This window comes from Arvicola amphibius, chromosome 18 (genome assembly GCF_903992535.2).
Source record: "Arvicola amphibius chromosome 18, mArvAmp1.2, whole genome shotgun sequence".
NCBI classification, from domain to species: Eukaryota; Metazoa; Chordata; class Mammalia; order Rodentia; family Cricetidae; genus Arvicola; species Arvicola amphibius.
In genome coordinates this window covers 12,590,779-12,615,891 of record NC_052064.1, presented here as the reverse complement: position 1 = coordinate 12,615,891, position 25,113 = coordinate 12,590,779, and the positions used below count along the sequence as shown (strand labels likewise).

Sequence of the window (25,113 nt, the reverse complement as noted above, 5' to 3'; positions counted from 1 at the left end):
AGAGGAAAGAGAAAAAGAAAGAAAGCAAACAAAACCAAAAATCCCCATAACAAAAGTAACACCCCTCAGTCAAAAGCGCATCAGAGGTCAGCATGAATGAACCGAAACTACTGGCTAGGAAACAAACCACTCGAAACAAAAGCAACCGTATGCTGCACCCAGAAAATGAATCTAAAGCGCATTCTCAAAGTGTTGCTTTAAAACGTTGTTTCTCTGACCGCCACATGTCTACGCATGCACACACGCACACACACACACACACACACACACACACACACACTACACATACACACACACACACACACACACTACACATACTTACACACATCCACACTCGGGTGCGCAGCGTGCGCGCGCGCGCACACACACACACACACACACACACACACACAATGTCTTCAGGTCAACAAGACTCCTCCACTGGTGAAGAACTTGCCAGTTAGAGCAGTATTCTGCCCCTTTGCTCTTATTTCTGATGCTGGTGGTTGATACTAAACAAGTGCCCATCCACTGAGTTACACCTCCAGCCTGTGTATTGTCTTTTAAACTATTTAGTGTATTCCACTTTATGTGTTTTGATCAGTTTTTTATGCACATGTATTTTATGTATTTGTGAATGGAATTGACTTTTTCTTTCTTATATAATATTGCCTTGTGAAATAAAGTTATATTGGGGATATCGTGAAAATTTTTCCTTGTTATCTAAAATTTTATTGAATTATAAAAAAAAAACTCAACATCTTGAACATTTGATAAAATATGTTTGGAGAAATTGTTGTTATTTCTTTTATTTTTGAGATTATAATATATCATTCCTCCATTCCTTGTCCTCTCCCAAGCCCTCCCCTATACCTTTTCTTGCTCTCTTTCAAATTTGGGGTTTCTTCTTTCATTGCTTGTTCTTATGTGCATATATGTAATATGTACATACATAGCTAATCCTAAATAAAACATGGTCAGCCTGTGTAATGTTACTTGTATGTGTGCTTTCAAGGTTGACCATTTGTTATTGGATAAGCAACCAGTATGCATTTCTCTAGGGAAGACTATTTCTCTGTGGGGATTTTTTTAAGTTACTGATTTACTATCACTCATAGTCATATGAATGTTCAAGTTTTCTATTTCTTCTTCTTTTTTATTTATTTTGTATGCATTGATGTTTTGTCTACATATATGTTTGTGTGAGGGTGTTGAATCCCCTGGAACTGTTACAGTTGTGAGCTGCCATGTGGATGTTGGGAATTGAACCCAGGTCCTCTGGAAAGTAGTCAGTGCTCTAAACCACTGAACCATCTCTCCAGTCCCCCTCCTCAAGTTTTTTATTTCTTCCTGAGTCTATTTTGGCAAATTAGTTCATTAACATTTTCAAAATTTTTATATCATTGTCTTCAAAGAACTATTTAATATTGTAAAACTATTTTTTCTTTCTTTTGTTTTGTTTTTGGAGACAGGATTTCTCTGTGTAAACCTGGCTGTCCTGGAATTCTCTCTGTAGACCAGGCTGGCCTCGAACTCACAGAAATCCTCCTCCCTATACCTCCCGAGTGCTAGGATTAAAGGTGTGTGCCACCACCGCCCGGCTTTAAAATTCCCTTAGACTGGGAGGTGACATTACTTTTTGTGTTTAGTTTTTAGCTTTGCTTTTGCCTGGTTCGAAACCCTGACTCAGATATTTAGAATTTTCCTTTCCTCTTTCTTTCTCATCTCTCATTTTCTTGCGTTACTGTGTTCACTTCTGTCACACAGGTACCATGCAGAATTTTAAATAGGGGTTGCAGAGAGCTGGGCATTCTCTCTTATTTCTGCGCCTGTCCTGGTACAGATGCTGAGGAGTGACTGGTTCTTCTGAACTTGACTTCCCTCTGCTAGAGCTGAGCTGCCCTTGGTGACCTGTATCCACAGCCAGTAGCTGGTGTAAAGAATGGATGAGCAGTGGCCACCTAGGGCATGCCCAGCTTCTCTGGAGTTTCTCACCTTCTCTGAGGAGCTTTGTCTTCTTTGGGTATTCTGGTGTGTTTTATGGTAATGCTTCAGATTTATAACTCTCGCTTTAAGTGTGGCTAAGTAGACTGACTTTGTGACCAAGGAGTCAACAAGCTATGCTAACTTGCCATTTTTTAAAGACATGTAAGTCTTTATAGTAGAATTATTATAATTCTGTCTTTACTACTGAGTATTTAAGAGTTTGCTCGCCAGTGCTTACAAAACAGAAGTGTTAATTTTAAGAATCGTATTGGAATATGCTGTTTCACTTTCTTCTCTTTACCTGTGATCTCCCTAGTTCTGATAGCATTAGCAGCGATGAGGAAGAACTCAGGACTTTCGGAAGCAGCGACAGTGAAAGCAGCACTCCAGAGAATGTGGGCCCACCCCTCATCATGGATGAGAACAGCTGGTTCAACAAGTGTAAGAGAGTTAGACAAAAATACCAGCTTACCCTGGAGCAGAAGGTATTTATCTGTTCTCAGAAGTCACTATTCAAAGGTCTTTTAACTAAAGAAAATTCTGTACTATATCCCCTCTGTTTCTGAATTTAAATCTTAAAGTCAGAGAGATACAAGGCGGCAGGTTAGAGGTACCCAGCAGAAAGCCCCTAAGACACCAAACAACTAAGAGGCTGGACATGATGATACAAGCCCATAATCTCTCAGCATTTAGGAGAAGACAGAAGGATGGGAGTTGGGGACTGGCCCAGGCTCCATAGCAGCAAGACCCCATCTTAAATAGAGCCAAGGGCTGAGTAGGGGGAGCTTAATGGTAGAGCGTTTACACTGCATTGCATCAATCACCTGACTTGATACCCAGCATCCCGAAACAGCCCTCGGGGAGAAGCTGCTTGAAGACCTGCCTGTAAGACAACACTGAAGCTCACACCATGCATCCCACTTGGAGAAACCCATGCACTTTCATAGCGAGTCAGTTTATCAGCACTGATTGTGGAAGGACTTGGAGGTGAACGATAAAGAGACCCAGTGAGCACAACTGCACTGTGCAGAGAGAGGTGCAGTGGGAACGCAGTGATCCAGACTGAGCAGGATGACTTGGCACTAGAGAAGTTCTCTGCACTTTCCAGCGTATGTTTGGGAAGCTATTTTTAAAAAGTCATGCCTGAGCTTACTGTGCCAGGAATCAAAGTGCCTTCCAGGAACTGGCAATAAGCATGATTATGCTGACTGAGTTGGAGCCTGGGAGATTCTGTGAAATGAACTGAATGAGAATTTTGTTCAAAGTGAAACCTGTCTGTTCCACTTTAAGACTGTCAGCCGATTCTGCTCATGAGATAAGCAGAAACACTAGAGCCCTGGGTGTTAGCAGTGGCTGGCAAGGCCCGTGCTGCTCCAGCCTGTGTAGACTTATAACCTCATGTCCTGTCACAACCCTCTGAGTGGCCACCACAGAAAGTGCCAGGGACCATGATGCTCACAGCACCCTCTACACCCCCTTTGCCCTGTGAAGTATGCAGAGCAAGTGTTTCCAGAATAAACCTGCAGAGGAGTGGGGGCTGTGTGCTAGCTCCAATCTTACTCTAGCGCAGTGGTTCTCACCCTTCCCAGTGCTGAGACCCTTCAATACAGTTCCTTATGTTGTGGTGATCCTAACCATAAAACTATTTTCGTTACTACTTCATAACTGTCATTATGGGAACGATTCTGGTGGTCTTTGTTGACTTTTGTGAAACGGCCTTTCAGCCCCCAAAGGGTTGTGACCCACAGGTTGAGACCCACTGCCCTAGAGCAAAGGCACTGAAGGTTTTTCAGATGCTGGCGCCACCTGCCAGGAACAGAGTGGAACTAGAGAAGGAGGCATTTGCTCTCCTGGAGGGGCACATAACTAAGAAACGTGGAAAGAAACTGATCACAGAGAGTGCACATCTGCACCTATCCCCGCAGCTGGGGTTGCTTTAGTGGAGAGGAAACTTTCATTTTTCTTTTAAAAATTTTGATTTTTTTAGTTGTTAGTGTGTGTATATGTGCGTATGCATCCACGTGAATGTAAGTGCCTCAGAGTGCATGTGGAGGTCAATGCATTTGGGGAGCAAGATTTCTCCTTCTTCCATGGATTTCAGGGATTGGACCTAAGTGACCAGGCTTGAGCTGCTGGGTGGGGCTTAAGGGGTATTAGGGGGCAGTGTTTTAACTGGGGTTCCTGATATAGGCGTGGCCTCTGGGGATTGTGGGCAGGGATATGGAGCCAGGGAAAGGGGTGCTACTGGGGACTGCTGGGCAGGGTTTAGGGGTATTAGAGGGTGGTGGGTGGTGTTTTAAGATTACTTTAATGACTTTCAGAGTAATTTTTGGATTAAGTAAAGATTAATAAGAATGTAGTGAACTTTAACAAAACAACTAATAAACTTAATCTAAAATATATTACGTTCTGATGGCTAGAATAGTATTAGTATTAACTAATTAATTTAGTGTACCTTCTTGTCAAGCACAAATGGAATGGATATATAACTTTCAATAAGCATGCTAAGGTGCAATACTGATATTCCAAATTCCAAATATCGACTAGTGGTCACAGTATCCATGCAATAAAGGCAGACAGCAGTTCTTAGGTATCTTCTCTTTGCTGTCATAAAATACTACTCAGGGGAGAAAGGCTTATTTTGTTTAGCAGTGTCTGGGCATGCAGTCCATCATGATGAGAAGACATGACGGAGGTGTTGAGAGGACCGTGAAGATAGTCAGATTGCATCCAAACTCAGAAAGCAGAGAGTTAACAGAAAGTGGGGCCAGACTTTAAAACCTTAAGTCCTGCTCTCAGTAACCCACCTCCCCCAGCAAGGCTTCATCTTCTGAAGGTTCCACAGCCTTTCCAAATGGCACCACCAGATGGGGAGCAGATGTTTAAACACATGAGCACATTCAAACTACATCAGCACAAAGTTCGTTATCACCCACATTTACCACTCACTTAGGTTAAAAAAGCCTTCTCAAGTATAGGGCAAGAGAAGCAATAGAAATGGGTGCAACTGAAAACAGCACATACTCACAGTTATAAATTATGTGGTATTGTAGGATTTAGAAGAATTAAATTAGGAAGGTTATTATCTAAAATGCAGGCAGAGAACAAACAATTCAAAGGAAGGGAAATAATAGAATAATATAATAATTTTTCCCCATGGGAAGCCTTACCCTCTCTGAGGAATAGATGGGGGACAGAGTGGGCAGGAAGTGGGAGGAGACGCGGGAGGGGAAGGAAAGGGACTAGGATTGGTATGTAAAGTGATAAAATATTGTTTTAAAAAAATAATAAAAAGAGGAAAAATAACCATTTTCCAGAACTGACTAATAAAGTCATCAGATTTGTGGTTTGGAGATACACTCTCAACTATTGTAACAACCGCTTCTAGCCTCCATGGGCACTAGGCATGCACACAGAACATAACACATGTGATGCAGTCAAAGCACTCATCAATAAACATAAATAAAAATAAATATTTTTAAAAATAGCTTCAGTGCTAGAGAGATGGATCAGTGGTCCAGAGTGCCTGCTGCTCTTGAGAAGATCCAGGTTCAGTTGCTGGTACGCACAGCAGGTAGCTCACAGCCACCCTTAACTCCAGATCCAGGGGATCCAATGTCTCCTCACCCCTGTAGACCATACACACTTCATGCACAGTGGTACCCATAAACTGACTCAGATACATCTATATACATGTGAATAAAAACTAAATCGAGGACCTGGAGGACCACAGCATGCATCAGGGACAGAGGGCAGGGTCGGGATCCAAGCTGCCAGAGCAGCTCTTTTTCTATGGTTTCTAGGTCCTATAGCCAGAAGACGATTAAACTCAGAGATGAGCCTGGCAATAATGGTGCATACCTTAATTCCAGCACTCAGGAGGCAGAGGCAGGCAGATCTCTGAGTTCCAGGACAGCCAGGGTTACACAGAGAAACCCCATTTTGAAAAAAACAAACGACACCTCACTGAGGGCCTAAGAGCCTCCGAGGTTTAATCTCGACTACAGGAACAATAATGTAGCAGAGAACAGCAAATGAGTTGATAACACTGAGGAGAATCTAACCGCAGGAATGGCTGGCATACCGGGGTCACACATGAGAACTGACCCTTGAGGCGACGTGCTTGTGGAGACTTACCTGAAGGAAAGAGCAGAATTTTATTAGTTCAGGGACAATCTAGCCTCCTGGTGGCAAAGTGTGACTGCTCCCTGTTTCTCACTTGAGAACTGCGAAGTAGAGCGAGATGTGTGTGGATCCAGTGCCGTGCTCGGGCGGCCCAGTTCTTTGACTGCACCACATTGCAAAGCTTCCTACTTGAAGTCGTTCACACTGTTGAACAGCTTATTGCAACGAAGTGAGAGGCATCCAGACTTTAGGTACATCCAGATTCATAAATGCACAGAGAAGTTTCTTTCCATCATGAAAGGACGTTTTGAAAACCTTTGAGGCAACTGTTTTGCAGATAATTGAAATTTTCTAAACCATTCTGCTTCCTGAAGATAAATGTCAGGTGATTCATCCTCTTAGTGAAAAAGAATCACAGCTTTCCCAGAAAGGAAACTCCAGGGATGCAGGACTGTGCAGCCAATACTGGAGCTGCAGATACAGGCATGTGCAGTGAATACTGGAGCTGTAGAGATGCAGGAGTGTGCAGTGAATACTGGAGCTGCAGATACAGGAGTCTGCAGCAAATACTAGAGATGCAGGAGTGTGCAGCTAATACTGGAGGTGCAGGGATGCAGGAGTGTGCAGCAAATACTGGAGCTGCAGAGATGCAGGAGTGTGCAGCTAATACTGGAGCTGCAGGGATGCAGGAGTGTGCAGCGAATACTGGAGCTACAGAGATGCAGGAGTGTGCAGCGAATACTGGAGCTGCAGGGATGCAGAAGTGTGCAGTGAATACTGGAGCTGCAGGGATGCAGGAGTGTGCAGCGAATGATGGAGCTACAGATACAGGAGTCTGCAGCAAATACTAGAGATGCAGGAGTGTGAGCAAATACTGGAGCTGCAGGGATGCAGGACTGCAGGGATGCAGGAGTGTGTAGCGAATGATAGGGATGCAGGAGTGTGCAGCGAATGATGGAACTGCAGATACAGGAGGGTGTGGCTGAATACTGAAACTGCAGAGATACCGACCGTGGTAGCTTGAATGTAATTGGCCACATAATCTCATAGGGAGTAGCACTGTTAGGAGGTGTGGCTTCCTTGGAGTGGGTGTGGCCTCACTGAAGGAAGTGTGTCACTGTGGGGGTCTTTGTTTAGGCTTCCACAGTGTCACAGTTAGTTTCTTGTTGCCCTCAAGATGTAGCAGTCTCAGCTCCAGCACCCTCAGCGGCCACGCTTCCACTGTGATGATAATGGACTGAAGCTCTGAAACTATAAGCCACCCCAACTAAATGTTTTCTTTATGAGAGTTGCCGCGGTCACGGTGTCCCTTCACAGTGTTAGAAAACCCTAAGACACTGAGTAGGTGGCAGAATTATGTACTAAGCAGGCATTTCTTTCAGAATTAGAAGAGCAAAAAAATTGATCAAGCCAAACTCAGAAACTTTTATCTGATGATCTTGAAAATAGTGCCAGAGATCATGGAACTTGTGATTTTAGGGAGAATTTGGTGTCCCTGGTCCAGAACTCCTGAAAACTCCAGAACATTAAAGACAACCTTATAGAAGAGAAAGTGGGAAGTACGCTTGAACGCGTTGGCACAGGAGACCACTTCCTAAATAGAACCCCAGTAGAACAGACACTGAGAGAAACAATTAATAAACAGGATCTCCTGAAACTGAAAAGCGTCTATAAAGCAAGTCAATAAGACAAAATGGCAGACTACAGAATGGGAAAAGATCATCGCCAGCCTCACATTGAACAGAGGACTGATCTCAAAAATATACAAAGAACTCAAGAAGTTGGTCATAAAAATAACAAATAATCTAATAAAAAAAATGGGGTACAGACCTAAACAGAGAACTCTCAACGGATGAATCTAAAATGACTGAAAGACTCTCAAGGAAATGCTCAACATTTTTAGCCATCAGAGAAATGCAAATCAAAACACCTCTGAGATTCCATCTTACACCTATAAGAATGGCCAAGATCAAAAAAAAAGCAGATGACAACTTATGCTGGAGAGGATGTGGGGTAAAGGGAACACTTCTGCATTGCTGGTGGGAGTGCAAACTGGTACATCCACTTTGGAAATCAATATGATAATTTGATTATTAGAAATTAGGAAAATTAGGAAACAACCTACCTCAAGACCCAGCAATACCACTTTGAGGTATATACCCAAAGGGTGCTCAATCATATCAGAAGGAAATGTGTTCAGCTATGTTCATAGCAGCATTGTCATAGCCAGAACCCGGAAATAACCTAAATGCCCCTCAACCGAAGAATGGATAAAGAAAAAATGTGGCACATTTATACAATGGAGTACTACATGGCAGAAAAAAATGACATCTTGAAATTTGTGGGCAAATGGCTGGATCTAGAAAACATCATATTGAATGAGGTAACCCAAATCCAGAAAGACGAATATAATATGTACTCACTCATAAGTGGCTTTTAGACTTAAAGCAAAGAAAAACTAGCCTACAATTCACAGTCCCAGAGAACCTAGACAACAAAGAAGACCCTAAGAGAGACATACATGGATCTAATCTACATGGAAAGTAGAAAAAGACAAGATCTCCTAAATAAATTGGAAGCATGGGAATCATGGGAGAGGATAGAAGGGGAGGGAAGAGGATGGGAGGGGAGTGGAGAAAAATATATAGCTCAATAAAAATGATAAAGAAGTCAAGGTGAAAGGGGCCTGGAGAGATATCTCAGTGGTTAGAGTCCTGCTCTTCCAGAGTACCTCTGGGTTCAGTTCCAAACACCCACAAGACCGGCCAAATGCTCCTAACTCCAGTTCCACGGAAAAAAAGGTACCAGGCATGCACATGGTGGATAAACATTATAAATAAATAAATTTATTATTATTATATATAAATAAATAAAAGACAATGTTGGAAGGAAGGCAAATGACTGGAAATATCTTAATTTCTCAATAGTAAAAGACATGAACATTTCTAAAGTAGCTTTTCTTGGCTTATGTTTGCTTCTTCTGTTTTAGTCTGCATTTCTAAAGTGTTTACACAGTGCCTTGAACTAGTCTTGAAATCATCTGTCAGTGAGGTCTCTACCCCATATGTGGGAAGAAATTCTTGGTTCGGCAGTGCCTCTTATTTGGGCGTGCCTAAAGAAGTGAAGCTAGAAGATACTTGTAAAGTCATCCTTTGCTCAGGAATGCTTTGTAGCCTCCGTAAAATAAAGGGTCAAACAGGTAACTCCTTCATCACCAATCACAGTGTGTGCCAGCTAACACAGACCTTTGTTTTAGCTAGTCACTAATAATTTCATTTGTAGGAGGAAGTTTATAAAAGGTTGAAAGAAGGAAGTAGCAAAAACCATCATTGATCTCTGATATAGAAGAAAGAAGTTGTTTTCTGTTCCCAAAATAAATATTTTCAACGAACAAGACCCTGGTAGTGTTAAGCAGTTAGCCTTGGAGTCCATCAGAAGAAGATGTAGGACAAGGAAGCAGATCCCAAATGGTATGGAAAGCATGGGCGTGCGTACCCAGAAATGAAAGAGTGTTTGCATACTCTTGGGTTTACACCAATTTGTTAGTAGTATAGTTAGTTGTGGAGCCTGTCTTGCACATACAACTTAATTTACTTATTGATTAACTTCTGTAAGTATCAAATATATACTGCCCAGCAGTCCAGGAAAATATCAGTTATTGCTTTGAAGCTGTCATCTGCCATCTATTTCTAATGAGTGGGATGTGGAGTTGGTTCCTTGTAGATAGAAAGTATAATTTAGAGTATTGATATTTGTAATTAGATATTTGTGGACTTAGAAACCCTGTGTTTATCATCACGAAGTCCTATGTAAGTCCTGTGCATTAAATAACCCTTTCACTCTGAAAGGGAGAGGTGAGGGCAGGAGGTGAAGCCCGAGGTCATCTGGGACTATACTAGACCCCTCCTCCCATTCCGTTTCCCCTAATAACAGCCCAAAATGCAGGGTGCATATTAAACCTCTGTGTTGACTTAAAATCATTCATCAGTAGCATTTTGAGATGTTTCATTATAAAATAGATGGACTTACTGCTGACGGTGTTCATCGTTGATCTTTAGATGTCTTCGATTCTACAGTTGCCCTTACCCTTGTGATACTGTGTTTCCAGGGTTATCTTGAAGAACTCTTACGGCTTCGTGAGAACCAGCTTTCTGAATCTGTCTCTCAGAATAAAGTGCTGCTTCAGAGGATTGAAGATTCTGATCTGGCCCACAAGTTGGAGAAGGAACAGCTAGAATACATCATCGTGGAGCTTCAGGATCAGCTGTAAGTGAGGTTCTTTCCTAAGAACGTTGGTGATACGTAGACAGGAGCGTGGAGTGTGCTCTGCTCCTCAGTCTAATTCTAGACGTCTGCTTGCCACTCACATCTTCTCGCTCTTTGTAAGAAAGTGGTTTAGTTCCTTACTAGAAAAGTTGTCTGTTTTTATTGTGGGGAAATTAGAAAACACAAGGCGAAAAATTAAAATCACCTTCAGTTGTTCTGTGTAGTACGCACTCCGAATGCATGATTTCTACTTAAGTCTCTGTTTCTTCAGGGCTGGGCATCAAGCTTACTGACGCACATCCTCAGCCCTGAAGCTCAGGGAGCTGTGTTAGCTATCGATTGACTGCAAACACTGTACCTTAGACCACTGTTAGTCCAGTGCAGTCCTGGTGGACGAAGCTGAAGGCAGGCTCTGCCTGGGCAGCACTGTGCACATTTAATGTGGTCTCCTCGGGAAGAATTTTGCAGCAGGCAGTTTTTAGATGAGCACAGCTATGGTGTATGGAGCTGCCTTCTGGTATGGGCTCCTTCTCCTGCCACTGCTCAGAGCACTCACCCTAATGCTACCATTTTGTCAAAATTATGTTAATTTCTTATAGTGAAAATTCTCCACATAATAGATTTTACTCTTAAAGTATATTTTTTTATTTAAAGCAACTATATTTATATTTGGGCTGACATTCAACCTTAATAGAAATATAATCATTCCCATTATGCGCCACTCTGCTTTGTGATTCATCTCCATGTTGTTACCACCTGATCATAAGGAACAAAGCTACCCCTTGCAGTGCAGTTAACAGGAGGTGGAAGAGAGGGAGAGCTGAACTCAGAGGCAACCTAAAGACTATGCTAGTCACATACCACAAATAAATAGTAAACTTCTCGAGTCTGCCTTAAAATAACCTATTAGTCAGAGATGTGAGCAGAAGCTGGGGCCGGCCATGCTAATCTTCAGTGAGGGAGACAATATTCTTTTGTGAGCACACACACTGGTTGTCAAAGGAGTCCTTTGTCTCTGTCCCTGCTGTCTCTTCCTGTAGAGCCTTACCTAGGGTAGTAGGCTGTGTAGTTCATGAAGAACTGAGTGCCCGCTGGGCAGTGTGTGGTGGAAGGCTGCAGTGCCCGGGGACTAAAGAGCAGAGCTGAGTGCCCCCCATTAACACCAAGTTTATCTCCTCAACTGAACACTGAAAGACTGCCACATATTTCTCCTTCATAGTTATTTTCATATATATTTCATATTTTTTTCAAATGATACTTCTGTGAAGCCATGAATGCTCTGTCTGCAGACTTCATCTGAGTAACGCTATCTCCTAATGGGCAGCCCGGGTATTCAATACCATGAGAACCCCATGCATCCGAATATCTGTGGAAAACTCCCTCGGGGAGTCCAGAATAACCCTCTACTGTGGCAGAATAGGGAAGCCCTCACAGGCATAGATGTGTGTGGGGAGCACACATTGCTGAGGTAGTGCTGGGATAATGGGAGGGCTGAGAAATGGGATCAGAGGGGCTGAGGAGAACCCACTCAGCCCCTGCTGCCCTTAGGTGCTCATACTTCTGAAAAGCTCCATGTATCTTCTACCAACAAGTAATTATGCTTCTGCAGGGTATTCTGAGTGTATTCCTCACAAGCAAAGAGCACAGAAGCATCTCCTGTGGTTCTACCATCAGGATGGGTGACAAAGAAGATGCCTTCCTTTTCCCCAGTGATGGGGCAATGCTGTCCTAGGAAGGCTACCGCCCCTTCAGCTGTGGCTGTGAAAGGAAGCATGCGGGTGATGACTTGATTTTCCTTGGAGAGGAACTAGGCTGCCTCACTGGATGTCCCTCCAGCAATTTTAAGAAAATCTTCACCCATTGCTTTGTAAACCTCGATGTACTGGTTCCCATGGTTCCCTGTGTGATGTTTGTGCCTCCGTAGAGCTAGATCTCTGTGCCCCTCACTTACAAACCTAACCCGAGCATCTCCATTGCTCTGCCCCTGAGCATGCAGACAGAGTGCTGAATCTCCCTTGGCGATATTTAGTCCTTTGAAGAACCTTACAATGTCTTAATCAAAAGACTGCCAAGGCAAACCTCGAGCCCTCACTACCTACCGTGTTGTCAGCAGTGAGCTCCATCTTGCATGTACCACTTTCAGATTGTAGCTTACTCCCTCTGCATCTGAAAATCTGTTGATTGTAAGGCTCTGAGATCATCGCTAAAATTATGTTACCCATGTCTTCAACTTGAGACGCTCCATATCAGGAGATGGGGTCATTCTACTCAAAAGTCTAGGTTTTCCGCCATCGCTGCTAGGTCCAGCTTGTTCATATGAAGTAAACCAAGGCAACATTTCTTGAATTCTTTTTGAAGATCCAAAAAAGGAATAGAAGCATTCAGGTAATAGTAATGCATTCTTCTGGGAAGCCTCGGGATGCAAGATTTGCCTGACATGAAGCTGCCCATCAGTACACAAACAGAAGGAAGTCCCTACCCCAGTGTTCAGTTCATTGCTCACTGATGGTTAAACTGTCTGGAGGGCTTGGTCCAGCTGTGGCGAGGAAGACAGGTTTTTAGCATCTATTTTAGCTTCTTCTTTGCAATCCTCCGCCAGTTCCAACCGATCTGGTCTAACTAGTACTTTATGCAACTGTCCCACCTTCTCGTTGGCCAAATCTAGGACTTTCCATAACAGCAGGATCAGCTCCTTCTCATCCGAACCCAGCTTGGCTCCTGTGGCCCCAGCAGTAATCCCGAAAAGCACCCCCAAATAATCCGGAGAGCCATCATGACAATAGGTGGGGAAGGGGAGAAGGGAGGTCTGGAAGTGGCGAGGTGGGGTTGGAAGTGAGAACAAGAAAACCTGTGTTAAAACCCTCTTCCAAGAGAAAAAGAAAGCGCTCACCCCCGTCCTCACAGCTGCCAGGGCAAAAGGCAGTAACCAGCAACTCAAGCCCACAGCTCTGGCAGGAACTCCACACCCAGGGCAGAAAGGGGGGTGGATGGAGGGAGCAGCAGGCCTGCCCTTGCTGTATCCATTTGCTGGTGCGTCTATGAAAAAAGCCGAGGAGCCAGTGGTACCCCCTTAAAGGATAATTTTTAAATATTAGACTTTCAGAAAAATTATAAGGACTAGTACACAGAATTTACCTATTTACTTTCCAGGATTTATCAGATTTTAACAACTTGTCTTATAATTCTCCCTCACCTCACACATGCATGTAGATTTTTAACCATGTAGATGCTGTAAACATTACCATGCCTTCTGCTTATGTGTGTCTGACGTTTACTAAGAATAAAGATGTTCTTGTCGATAGCCAATGCCCATGAATCAGCTCTAAGAGGTCAGATTGAGTATTCTAATCTCCGTCACTCGTATTTCCGTTTCAATGACTGTTCTGAAAACAGTCACTTCTCTTTCCCTGCCACCAAATCCAATTCAAGGCCGTGTTTTCTATTCGGTCCCATTTTATTTTTTTCAGTCACTTTAACTTGGAGCAGTTTCTCGGTTTGTCTCACATGAGATTGATGCGGATTATAAAATGCAGGCCAGGGGTTTTTATTGTACTGTAGTGTTCCTTCGCGTTTGCTGTGATAAACTTGTCTCCCCTCCCCCACCCACAAAATAAAACAGAAGCTACAATTGCCTTAAGTGTGCAATATTCGCCAGGCTGTGGCGCACGCCTTTAATCCTAGCACTCGGGAGGCAGAGGCAGGCGGATCTCTGAGTTTAAGTTCAGCCTGGTCTACAAGTGCTAGTTCCAGGACAAGGCTCTAAAGCTACAGAGAAACCCTGTCTTGAAAAACAAAAACAAAACAAACAAAAAAAAAAAAACACCAAAACCAAAAGTAAGTGAAGTCTTTTGACTCTTTATTAATGCTATAAATTTTAATGAGTTGGACAAATATTCTGAAATATAAAATATTCCGTCTTTTGTGCAGCTGCTGCTATTCTCCTTTATAGTTTATACATAAGATATGATAAGAGATAATTATGAGGCCGATTAAACAGGACACGTGACTTTTTATTTTACCTACTTGCTTATTTATTTACTTACTTATCCATTGGTTTTCTGAGACGGAGTTTCAGGGTCAGCAGTGAGTCTTGGCTGTGCTGGAATTCAGTAGGTAGAGCAGGCTCGTGAACTCACAGAGGTCCATCCTCCTCCGTCCACCTGCCGAGTGCTGAGGAAGGTGTGCACCACCTCACCAGGCAGGAGATGCTTTTGTAAGTAAACAAAAACCAGCCTTTTCTAGGCATGTGTGTCTTGATAGGAATGGTTGTGTCCCCTCATTGCTCCTGTTCCTCCTCGCGTAGGAGGCTCTGCATGCATCAGTCGAGGGCAGGTTAGCACATTTCACATGCACTAGCTTCTGTTAAGATGGATGGAGATAGCAAGACAAAATAATAGAGATGGCTGGATTTTCCTTTATAATGAAATGATTAAGAAGGTATTTACGCTTTTTAAAAGTAATACTCCTAGCTTGTCTACTTATTTTCATCAGTGTTTGTGAGCTAGACTCATAGCATGAGCCTCTTTTCTCAGCACAGAGGAGCTGAGAAGGGTCATGAGGCTGAGCCCATCCTGAGCTATTATATATCAAGACGGTGTCCTTAAACATTAAATATAATAAAATATAGGTTAGTTTTACTTTATTAAAAATATTTCAGTTGACAAATTAAGTTTTATAAGTTTATTTTACTTTTGATAATTAAAATGAAGACTCCCCCTTTTTATATGCAAAAATAATTCACCTGTGTTATAGTATAGTAAAAAATATGTATTATAGATCCTTTTGATTTTGTAAAGAAACTTTACAGTTATTCCTAATACCTTTAAAAAAGATTTTAACCAAAATAATATTAATAAAGCAACAAATAAAAAGTTATGTCCAAGGGTGTAGAGGTGGCTCAGTGGTTAAGAGCATTGGCTGCTCTTCCAGGGGACCCAGGTTCAGTTTCCAGCAACTATATGGTGGCTAACAACCATCTATAATCCCAGTTTCAGGTGGTCTGATGCCCTTTTTTGGGCCTCCATGGGTACCAGGCACAGGTGTGGTACAAAGACATCATGCAGACTAACCATCCATACAAATTCAATAAAATGAATATTTTTAAATGTGTTTATTGCTAAAAATTGGATTATTCTCTTGAAGTTAGAAGTTAAACATTTACCTTGAAGTCACAGAGCTGTAACCTTTATCCATCCTCGTGAAGCCTGCGTTAGAGCTGGAACTGGAGTTCCTTGTTCTTCTGAGAGGACATTTAACTGCATCAGTGTAAAATTAAAAGAGGAATATTGAGCGATAGAATAAAAGATGTGTAATGCTTGTTCCTGCATGGGTTGTAAAATTTTCCTGATGATTTGAAGAATTCTCTTCTACTCACTTGCTTTTGTTTGTTTGTTTTTGCTTGTTTTTCGAGACCAGGTTTCTCTGTGCTGGGGTTAAAGGTGTGTACCACCACCACCTAGTCTCAACCTGCTTGCTTCTGAACATTTATTTTGTTTCTTTCTGCCTTCCTCCCTCCCTCCCTCCCTTCCTTACTTCCTCCCATCGGTCCCCCCACCCCACCCCACGAGATGGGGTTACTCTGTGTAGCCCTGACTGTGCTGGAACTCTCTCTGTAGACCAGGCTGTCCTCGAACTCACAGAGACCTGCCTGTCTCTGCCTTCTGAGTTCTTGGCTTAAATGCTTGCAGCAGCACTGTCCAGCAACATTTCTTAATATGTGTAATCTAAACTACTATCATTCTTTTATTATGTTTTAGACCACTCATAAGACATGAACATTTTGTATTTCTGGTAACACTGAAAATTAGTGATGCATGTAGTACAAGAGCATTTTGAAGGTTTTTACAATTCAGGGTTGTCTTCATATAATAGCCAGCCCTCACCCATAGTAAGCTTAGTCTGAATTCATGTCTTGAAGTTGCTGATCCTTCACCTCAACAATACAGATAATATTCACTTGGTGGATTATTAAGAATGTTAAGGAAGGCCATGGTGGCACACATGGGTAATTGGTCCTTAGGGAGTGAGAACAGGAGGGTTAGGAACTTGAGTACACACTGAATCTTCTTGATACCCTATGTCAGACAACCAAGACACAAAAAGAAATGTTAATGCTAATAGACATAGTACTAGCGGGAGCACTCCAATTATTATTTTTTCTGCTTTGCTTTTGAGTTTCAAGATATGAACTTTGGAGGTATAACTTTTTTTTTTTTTTTTGGTTTTTCGAGACAGGGTTTCCCTGTAGTTTCTAGAGCCTGTCCTGGAACTAGCTCTTGTAGACCAGGCTGGCCTCGAACTCAGAGATCCGCCTGCCTCTGCCTCCCGAGTGCTGGGATTAAAGGCGTGCGCCACCACCGCCCGGCTTGGAGGTATAACTTTTAAATGCCAGTTGGATGAATGATCAAAATCATTGTACATGGTATATATACATCCTGTTTAATTACTAATTTACAGGTGTCACCTGTAAATGTAATCCTTTTATTCCTTCATGTACTTGATAAACTACTGAGTATGTTACATCACACTGAAAAAGGAGCATATTTTAAAAGTTGAGTTCACAGTTAATAAAGTTTTAAAATTTTCAGATTTTAAAATTAAAACTAATTTTTAAATCTGAAAATTTTAGTAATATTTCTTCATTGTAGATACTGCATTATTCTCGGTTTGATTTTCATGGTTTTAAGGTATGTGGTTCAGACTAATTTTTTCTTACTTCAATAAATTTTAACTTCAGTTCGTGCATTGAACTCATCCAATAAAATATTACTTATACTTTAGATTAATATACATCAGATTTGTTATAGTGGGGGAAATGAATTTAGCTCTAGTTAGTAGTCATTTATGTATGTTTGCTTTGGGGAGCTCTCATTTAATAGAAGCATAAACCTAAAAAGCTTCTGTACAGCTAAGGAAGCAATCATTATCAGTTGTGGAAGAATCCCATGGAGTGGGGTATCTTTACCAGCTGACAAAGAATTAATAGAATATGCAAATGTATTTAATCCCAGCACACAGGAGACAGAGGAGGTGGATCTCTGAGTTCCAGATCAGCCAATATTAAAGAGACCTTGTCTCAAACAAAACAAACAAAAAACACAAAACCAACAACAACAACAACAAAACAGTAATGGTTTCTAGGGCTGGGGAGAAAATCACCATTGCAGCATAATGGATAGACATCATCTCAGGTTTACAAGAGCAGAGAAGACAGGGCCTGGTACTCTGCAGGCTCAGACAAGGGGATGATAGATTTCATTTGCCTGCTCTGCAGAGTGAGTTCAAGGCCAGCCTGGGCAACAGAGTGAGACCTTATCTCAAAATGGAAGAGTCTAAAGATAGCTAAGGCCCTATCTCCAACCATACTACACCCACGGACCTCTTAGCCAACAAGAGAGGAGGAAAGATGAAGTGGTTGATGATGGCACTTGGTTTCACATCCTGTGAATGTGTAAAATACCACTAAACTGTGGCACCAAAACTGGTGTTTTATATTGTGGGAATTTTACCATGAAATCATTTTAAATTTAAAAGGTATCATCTGGAGTCTATAGCTATGAATGTTTTCGTAGAGAAAGTGTCAGGTGTTTATATTAGAGTGACGTGAGCCCACTTAGCCATTGCCCAGACTGGTCAGTCCTTTTCTTTTCTGAGCTGTTTCTGAGCAAGTTACGTCCTTTCATTCCTACATTCTGTGCTAGACATCTCTTAAAACTAGACATTTTCTCACATAATCACAGCCAATGAAATTAGAAGCATTTTTTAATCACTCAATCTTCATTAATAACAAAATCCTTGCATTTGTCTAAAAATATCTTTTCTGAGGTGTAATTTATTGAATCAGAATTGTCTCCTAGAATAACTCAGATCACAGCATGACTCTTCTTCTATTTCTATTAGATAACCTCTATGTGCTCCTTATTCTAAGTCACTGGCTTCATTAGCGTCATCTCTGGGTGGATTATCAAACTCCAGCTTTAGCCAGAATCTGATTTTAACAGGTTCCCCAGGGAGTTAAATGACTCATTAAAGTTTGAGGCGTACTCCTATTTTGTACAGCAGATTCTTTGCATCATGATTAATGGGTTCTGGTTGTTACAAGTCACATATATAGAAAGAACATGAGAAGGAATGGAGAGCAGGAGAGAATATAAATATCACATTAAGCCTGATGTACTCTGTAACTAGCCAGCATGTGTCCAGATAGGTGGAAGAGGAGTAAGAATAAAAGTAAATAAATAAAATAAATAAATAAAAGTAAATAAATGTTTGGCCTTGGTAGAAAAGGTGGAGAGATGCTAACGGCTTGCATTAAGGTCAAAAAACAAAACCTAAAGGTAAGTGGGTGATTGTCTGATTCCCGCTGAGCTGTAAGATCTGCTCTCTCTTTTTCACTTCTCACAGGTCCCCACGCACGTATTGTTCTGGATTCCCTTGAGAATTTGTTATGTCGGATTCCTGCCTCTTACCATCCTTCCCTCCCCTCTGTTCTCTCAGCCACCCTATTTCTCCCTACTCCTTTATCCCCTTTGTTTTCTTCTTTGTCTCTGATGTAGCTGTTTAATATAAACCTTTTATTATGTGTAATGGAAAAAATATAACAAGACAAAAAAATTATACAGGGACTGGGACTTTGCAGGTATTGCTTTAGCTGGTGAGAGGCAGGATCCAGATAAATGTATACTGAAAAGCTTTCCTGGCATTTCTGATATGTCTTCAGGGCAGAAAATTACTCTCAGGGGCCTCATGTAAGTATCATATAGATAGCATGTATTTCATTTCCTATCATGGCATATTTGAGAAGCACAGTGATGATCTGTTTTAATGATCACAAGGATGGATGCTGGGTTCAGATGATGACACCTGACTTTTTGCCATAGGTCATCTGATGACTTGAGCCATGGGTCAACAATACCTAAAGCAGTTTATTCGCTGATTAACTGGGGTGTACACAGTGGTGTTACCTCACTGTTCTCCTTCCATACCTACTGGCTAGAATTATCTATGAAGAACTTTACTGATTGGGGCTCTTTGATTTCTATAGGACATTCCATGGATAAAGATAAAGAGATCCTTATTACTCTTGCTTGTACTTAATGTTTGCCTTTGTAATGCTCTTGCATTTGTTTGGTAAGTATTAATTGAAAATAGTGTGATAAGCCAGGCCCATTTCCAGGTGCTGATGACAGAAGGCAAGTAAAACTGTCACTGCTTCCACAGGGTTCCCTTGGTTCAGAGTAGTGACTAGCAGTAACTAGTAGTATCTGGAAGGTGGTTCTGCTTCTTCCTGTAGTCGCAATTCCTAATGAAATTGCTTCATCTTTGATGACTTTCTCTTTTTTGAACTTCATGTCTCTTACCAAGATGCCCTGCATGAAAGGCATAAAACTCTGTGTTGTTATAGTTGTAATATGTTCCTTAATTTCATAAAAGATTATAGCCCAAGATTTTTTTTTTTAGTCTGCCATGTCTCAGAGCACCCAAATACACTAAGAATTGTGTCACATTAGACAAGTAGCGGGAAATCACAGGTTTGCTGGAGTTCTGTCTCGGTTCATTCTCTGATGTTGTAACAGAATACCTGAAATGGTAATCTGTCAAGAACACAGTTCTAGAGTCAGGAAGTCCAAAAGCATGGCACCAGCATGTGATGAAGGTCCTTCTTGTGCTGTCATTGCACAGTAGAAGACAAAAGGACACAGGAAGAACAAGTGAGATATCTAAGTCCAACCACAAGGATTAGTCCACGTGTGGATTAAGTGGCACTCATATATCAGTCTGTGACTTGAATCCCTCCTATGAGCATCATGGATAACACTTTGCCTTTGCAAGTAAACTTCCAGTAAATGCTTCTGGATGGATGCATTCAAAAAATAGCCAGTCCTGGTGCAATTTGATATTCACCTTTAAAACGTACACCCGGGCTTCCATGAAGCAAGTGTTTTGTCTTATCAGGATTAAAGATTGTTTCATGTTGCTGGGCACTTGGTGGTACACTTTTATCCCAGCACTCGGGAGGCAGAGGCAGGTGGATCTCTGTGATTTTGAGACCAGCCTGGTCTACAAAGCAAGTTCCAGGACAGCCAAGGCTACACTGAGAAACCCTGTCTCAGAAAAACAAAAACAAACAAAATTGTTTCGTGTCTTGGACCTTTTGGACTTTTTATGAATGCTTGGAACCACAGAGGTTAACTCCCTTAATGCAAAGGATCATAAGCCTTATACATAGTATTTATCCACCAGATACAAGTATGAGGTCATCATGAGCACGAGCATGGCCTCTGATCTGAGAAATGAGCAAAGTAAAGAAGAGCGGATGACCCTTCTTAGAATGCATCAGACGTCTGAGAATTTCCATGGGAGAATCAGAAAGGGAAGTTGATCTTGAGGAATAGGTAGAATTTGGATTTATAAAAAGATTTTTTTCACGTATGTATATATGTGTATCTGTGTGAGTGTGTACCACATAGGTACATTGCCTCAGAGGCCAGAAACGGGCATTGTATCCCCTGGAGCTAGAGTTACAGGGGCTGTGAGGCACCCACGTGGGTGCTGAGGCTTTGGCATCAGATGTGTCAGAATATGGTTAAGCTTGATGGAATTAATCTAGCTTAAAATCCATATCACGAAGTTCTTTCTTTAGTGATCTTTTAGGAAAATAGTGGGATTGTTTAGTTTGAAGGTGGCTGTAATTGATTCATGGCTATAATAAAATTTAATCTTTAATCTTTTAATCTTTGTATTTGTTAAGATTGAATTATGTTATTTTGAGGGATAAAATTCCTGAATCATTCCTATTAAAACTCCAAAGACAAAGGAGCTTTTATTAATTTAGAGATAAATACCACAGAAAAGTTTTCAAATGATATTATTGTTACTTAGTCTATTAAAAATTTTATTTAGTAAACCTTTCTGTAGAACCTTAGTGTGAGTGGTAATTTATTTCTATCACAATGAATGTTTCCACATTTAAATTAGCCAGTTAGATTCAACACTAGTTAACATTCTCAGTAAAATATGAAATAATGCATATTTATCTTTTGTCACTGATTTAACATGATGAACAATTATTTGGTAATTTAAGGTAAAATCGATTTTAGGCTAAGCACAAATAAGAAAAAATGCTCTTGTTTTTCTGGCCTCTATTGAGTTACTTTACATAGGTCTTGCTATAAATTTGCTAAAATTTTTAAGGGAAATAATGGGATTGTTCAGTTTGGAAGCAACTGTAATTGACTCATGGCTACAATAAAATTTGTTGGGAAACTGCTAGATGTTTACAGGATAGAACAGACACAGATGTCTGGAGAGAGGTAGGCTGCTTACCGTTCACAGGATAGAACGGAGATGGAGGTCTGGGGAGAGGTAGGCTGAAAGTAGGAACTGTGGAGAGTTCTCTGCTGATCTTGATCAAGGCCCCACTGCTTGTCAGTCAAATTAGATTCTAGTCAAGATCTAAAATACAGAATGGAATTTTTAATCTGTCAGCTCACTTGCCTGCTCTGTGGTGTCCCTGAGAATGGGAGGCTAGCCACAGTTTCCTGTGGAATTCTCCAGGGATCGATCTGTTCCATAAAGGTAGGGCAAGTGCCAGGGTTTCCTGTTTGCACATCACCCATAGAAAGTAGGTACGCCATGGACCAAACTATGGCTGTTTCACACGCTGAAGTCTCTTAGCTCCTTTCAGAGGACCAAGTAGCTGTGCATAGAAATGGCATCTTTGGGATTTCTAAAGACAAGGGTCTAAACATTATACTGAAGACCAGCGAGATGGCTCAGATGGTGAAGGTACTTGTTGCCAAACTTGATGTCCTTAGTTCATTTCCCACAACCCACATGGTGGAAGCAGAGAACAACTCCTATAAGTTATCCTTATACCCCTGTGTACCAATACACTAAATAAATAAATTTAGCATAATTCCTCCGTTCGGTTTAGGCAGAAGTTCTCTGGACAGTTGTTGTGTTGTTACCTTTGTGGCAGCACTTGCGCGGTATGAGATCTGAGGCTGCTTCACTCTACAAAAGAAACTACGTCGTAGACTGGAAGTTGTGGTGTTACTGCCTCTCGACAAACCCTGCGGGTGCCGGGTATTCAGAGATACTCAGTTTGCATTCCTCACACTTAGTGGGAATGTTGCTTGAGATCCACTCCTGACATTCAAGTTGAGTTTTCCATTGGTTTCCACTAGAAACCTCCAATGGAGCAAATACCTAATAGAGAAAAATCTAATAGGAAAACCCAAAATAATGCAGTGTATTGTGATAGGTTATCAGGCCAGTAATCCTTATTTCTACTTTTCCTAACAATCCTAGGATTTCTGTATAAAGTTTTATTTGCAGTAAGTAAACAATGTTAAAACTCCCCGAAAGCCTTTTAAATGAGTTTTACTTTTTTTTTTTTTTTCCCAGAGAAAGGTCTTGTGGCAGCTGCCGAGAGTATCTTAGTAAGATTCATTCTCACCAACTTCTTAGCTTAATGAGACAAGATCTAGTGTTTGTATTAGATCTTTCTGCGTATAGCGACACATATTCTTAAATTCTGCAGTTATTATACACTATGTAAAATCAGAAATACACCCTTGATCATGTAAAGCAGTAAACTGTAAATGTGGTTATTGTGTAGACCCCCTGCTGGCAGTTAATCTTTAATGCAGGACTGTGCGGCCAGCCACCCGCCATCCCCCTCTCTAGACTCCAGAACGGAACTATGAGCAGTAGAGGGCAGTAGAAGGCATCCATCACCTCCTGCCTCTGATGGGATGACTCGGGATCTTAGTACACAAAAATCATAGGCTCCTGTTTGAGAATGCATGCAGCCAAGATGTTCTATAAGAATTTTAGAGATACAGTAAGACCATTGCTTCTAAATTCTCTTTAATCAGTTCCAGTGTTGAATTAGTCTCATGACAATAGTCAGTTGATTTGTGTTCCTTGAAATTTTGCCAAAACTCCCAATTCTTTTTCATGTTGTTCCGGTTAAGTAACAATTCTATAACAAGTAAAGAAAGGCATGGTGAAATATGGCCAGTTGGTTATAGCAATCATTACGGATTAATATTGATTTCATTACTTTCATGAAACTATTGATAGTCATGGCTGTCAAAAGTGTCATGGGTCTGCAGAGATGGCTGGGCAGTTAGCAAGTGCTGCTCATGCAGAGTACCCGAGTTTAGTTCCCACCATCCTATCCTCATCAGACAGCTCCAGGGGATCAGAAGCCTCTTCTGGCCTCAAAAGGCCATATGTTCGTGTGTACACACCACATGCAGACACACGCATACAGACATAGTTAAAAATTTAAAAATTAAAAGGGAAAATAAGTAAAGGATAACTTTCAGATAAAAATATTCTTTTAAATATATTGCATGAGTTTTTAATAGTTCTATTTTTAATTGATTTAACTGATCTTTTTAGGTGAATTAAATTGCTTTCAGTTATTACTCTGAGTCATTAAGCCAGGAGATCTTTAGACACGAATCTTTATTTTAGCTAGCTTCTGATAGTCTCTGTCTAGAATACCGTTGCTTTTGATTTAGGTTTAAAGTGCTGATGGACCCTTTAATTAATCAGCAGCACCTCACTTTATCTTAACCAGCACAGAAAGTCTGAAAAGCATGTGCTGCAGGAGATGAAACAGTCCGAGGTCCAGGCAGCCTTGCTGTTTCTGCTCAGTCGATAGACATACCATTTGTGATTGATTACTTAGGGGCCAGTTAAGTTCCCTGCCATTGAGGGAATAAAAAAGAATAAAGACAAAAGCACTCACCATCTTAATATTCACAGGACTGTGCTAAAGAATAATGATTTAAGATCAAGACAAGAGTTAACTGCCCACCTCACCAACCAGTGGCCTTCCCCAGGAGCTCTGGATGTCAATGCTGTTGCCTTGGATACGTTGCTTTACCGAAAACACAATAAACAGTGGTGTGAGTAAGTGTAATATTTTTTTCCAACTAATTACATATTTAGTTGTACCAAAACATGTGGCTATCCACTTTGGCATCTCGGTTATTTTTCTGAACTTATTATTAGCAAAGATAGGCTTTAGGACTCCTTTGATGAGGCTCCCTTAAGACACAGGCAGATGTCTGAACATTTGAAACCAAGGCGCCCTGGGGAAGCAGAATATCCAAAGAATTCCTAGGTAATAGTATCGGAGCAGAAGCTCCTGCTTCTGTTGTATTTTCGGTCAGTCTTTCGTTGTATCTATAGATTTGTTTTGATGCATTTATTTTTAAATTTTAGCTTTAAGATATAGTAGCCTGGAATTAATTTTCCAGATTGTTAAAAATATTCCATGTCCTAAAAGTATGAAGTTATAGCTCTCAGTGGGTCTGAATTTTGCTAATTTTAATCCATCTAATTTTTAGAAGCTATCATACAATCACTCTACCTCCGGGCTGTAATTTCTTTGTCCTAATCAGCCTTTTCTTTGGCCAGGATGTATCAGTATTGAATAAACTGCAAAAATCTTAGATAATCTACATTTTGAAAAAAATCAAGCTATATTAGCATCTTTGGGGTTTACCACTTTTCTATCTTATTCATTTGTTTCTACTATGTTTCTTCTTCATTTAAGTTTCTAACTTTTCTCCCTAAAGTTCCCTCCCAGCTCCTTTTATTTTTATCTCTTTCTTACGATGCCCTACGAGCTAGTGAGTTGCCTTGGTTTCTGTTTGTCTGTGTGTCTGTCTAGCACTCATCTAGATTTTCTGCGTTTTTCAAACAGACATGTTTTAGCAAAAGCATAACTTCCAC

At 41.1% G+C, this 25,113-nt stretch overlaps 1 protein-coding gene and 1 pseudogene across 2 annotated transcripts in view; one reads left to right on the top strand and one right to left on the bottom strand.

The window, feature by feature from the left end:
• Nucleotides 1-25,113, top strand: part of Rundc3b (RUN domain containing 3B) — a 129,894-nt gene that overhangs the window by 89,399 nt on the left and 15,382 nt on the right. The window contains exons 7-9 of one of the 2 annotated variants that reach the window (XM_038315397.1): nt 2,282-2,450; nt 10,199-10,356; nt 24,139-24,285. In XM_038315397.1, coding sequence (XP_038171325.1) covers nt 2,282-2,450; nt 10,199-10,356; nt 24,139-24,285 — 474 coding nt within the window. The remainder of the gene's footprint in view (nt 1-2,281; nt 2,451-10,198; nt 10,357-24,138; nt 24,286-25,113) is intronic. The other variant, XM_038315398.1, reaches the window with a different exon arrangement.
• LOC119804029 lies at nt 11,401-15,549 on the bottom strand (annotated as a pseudogene).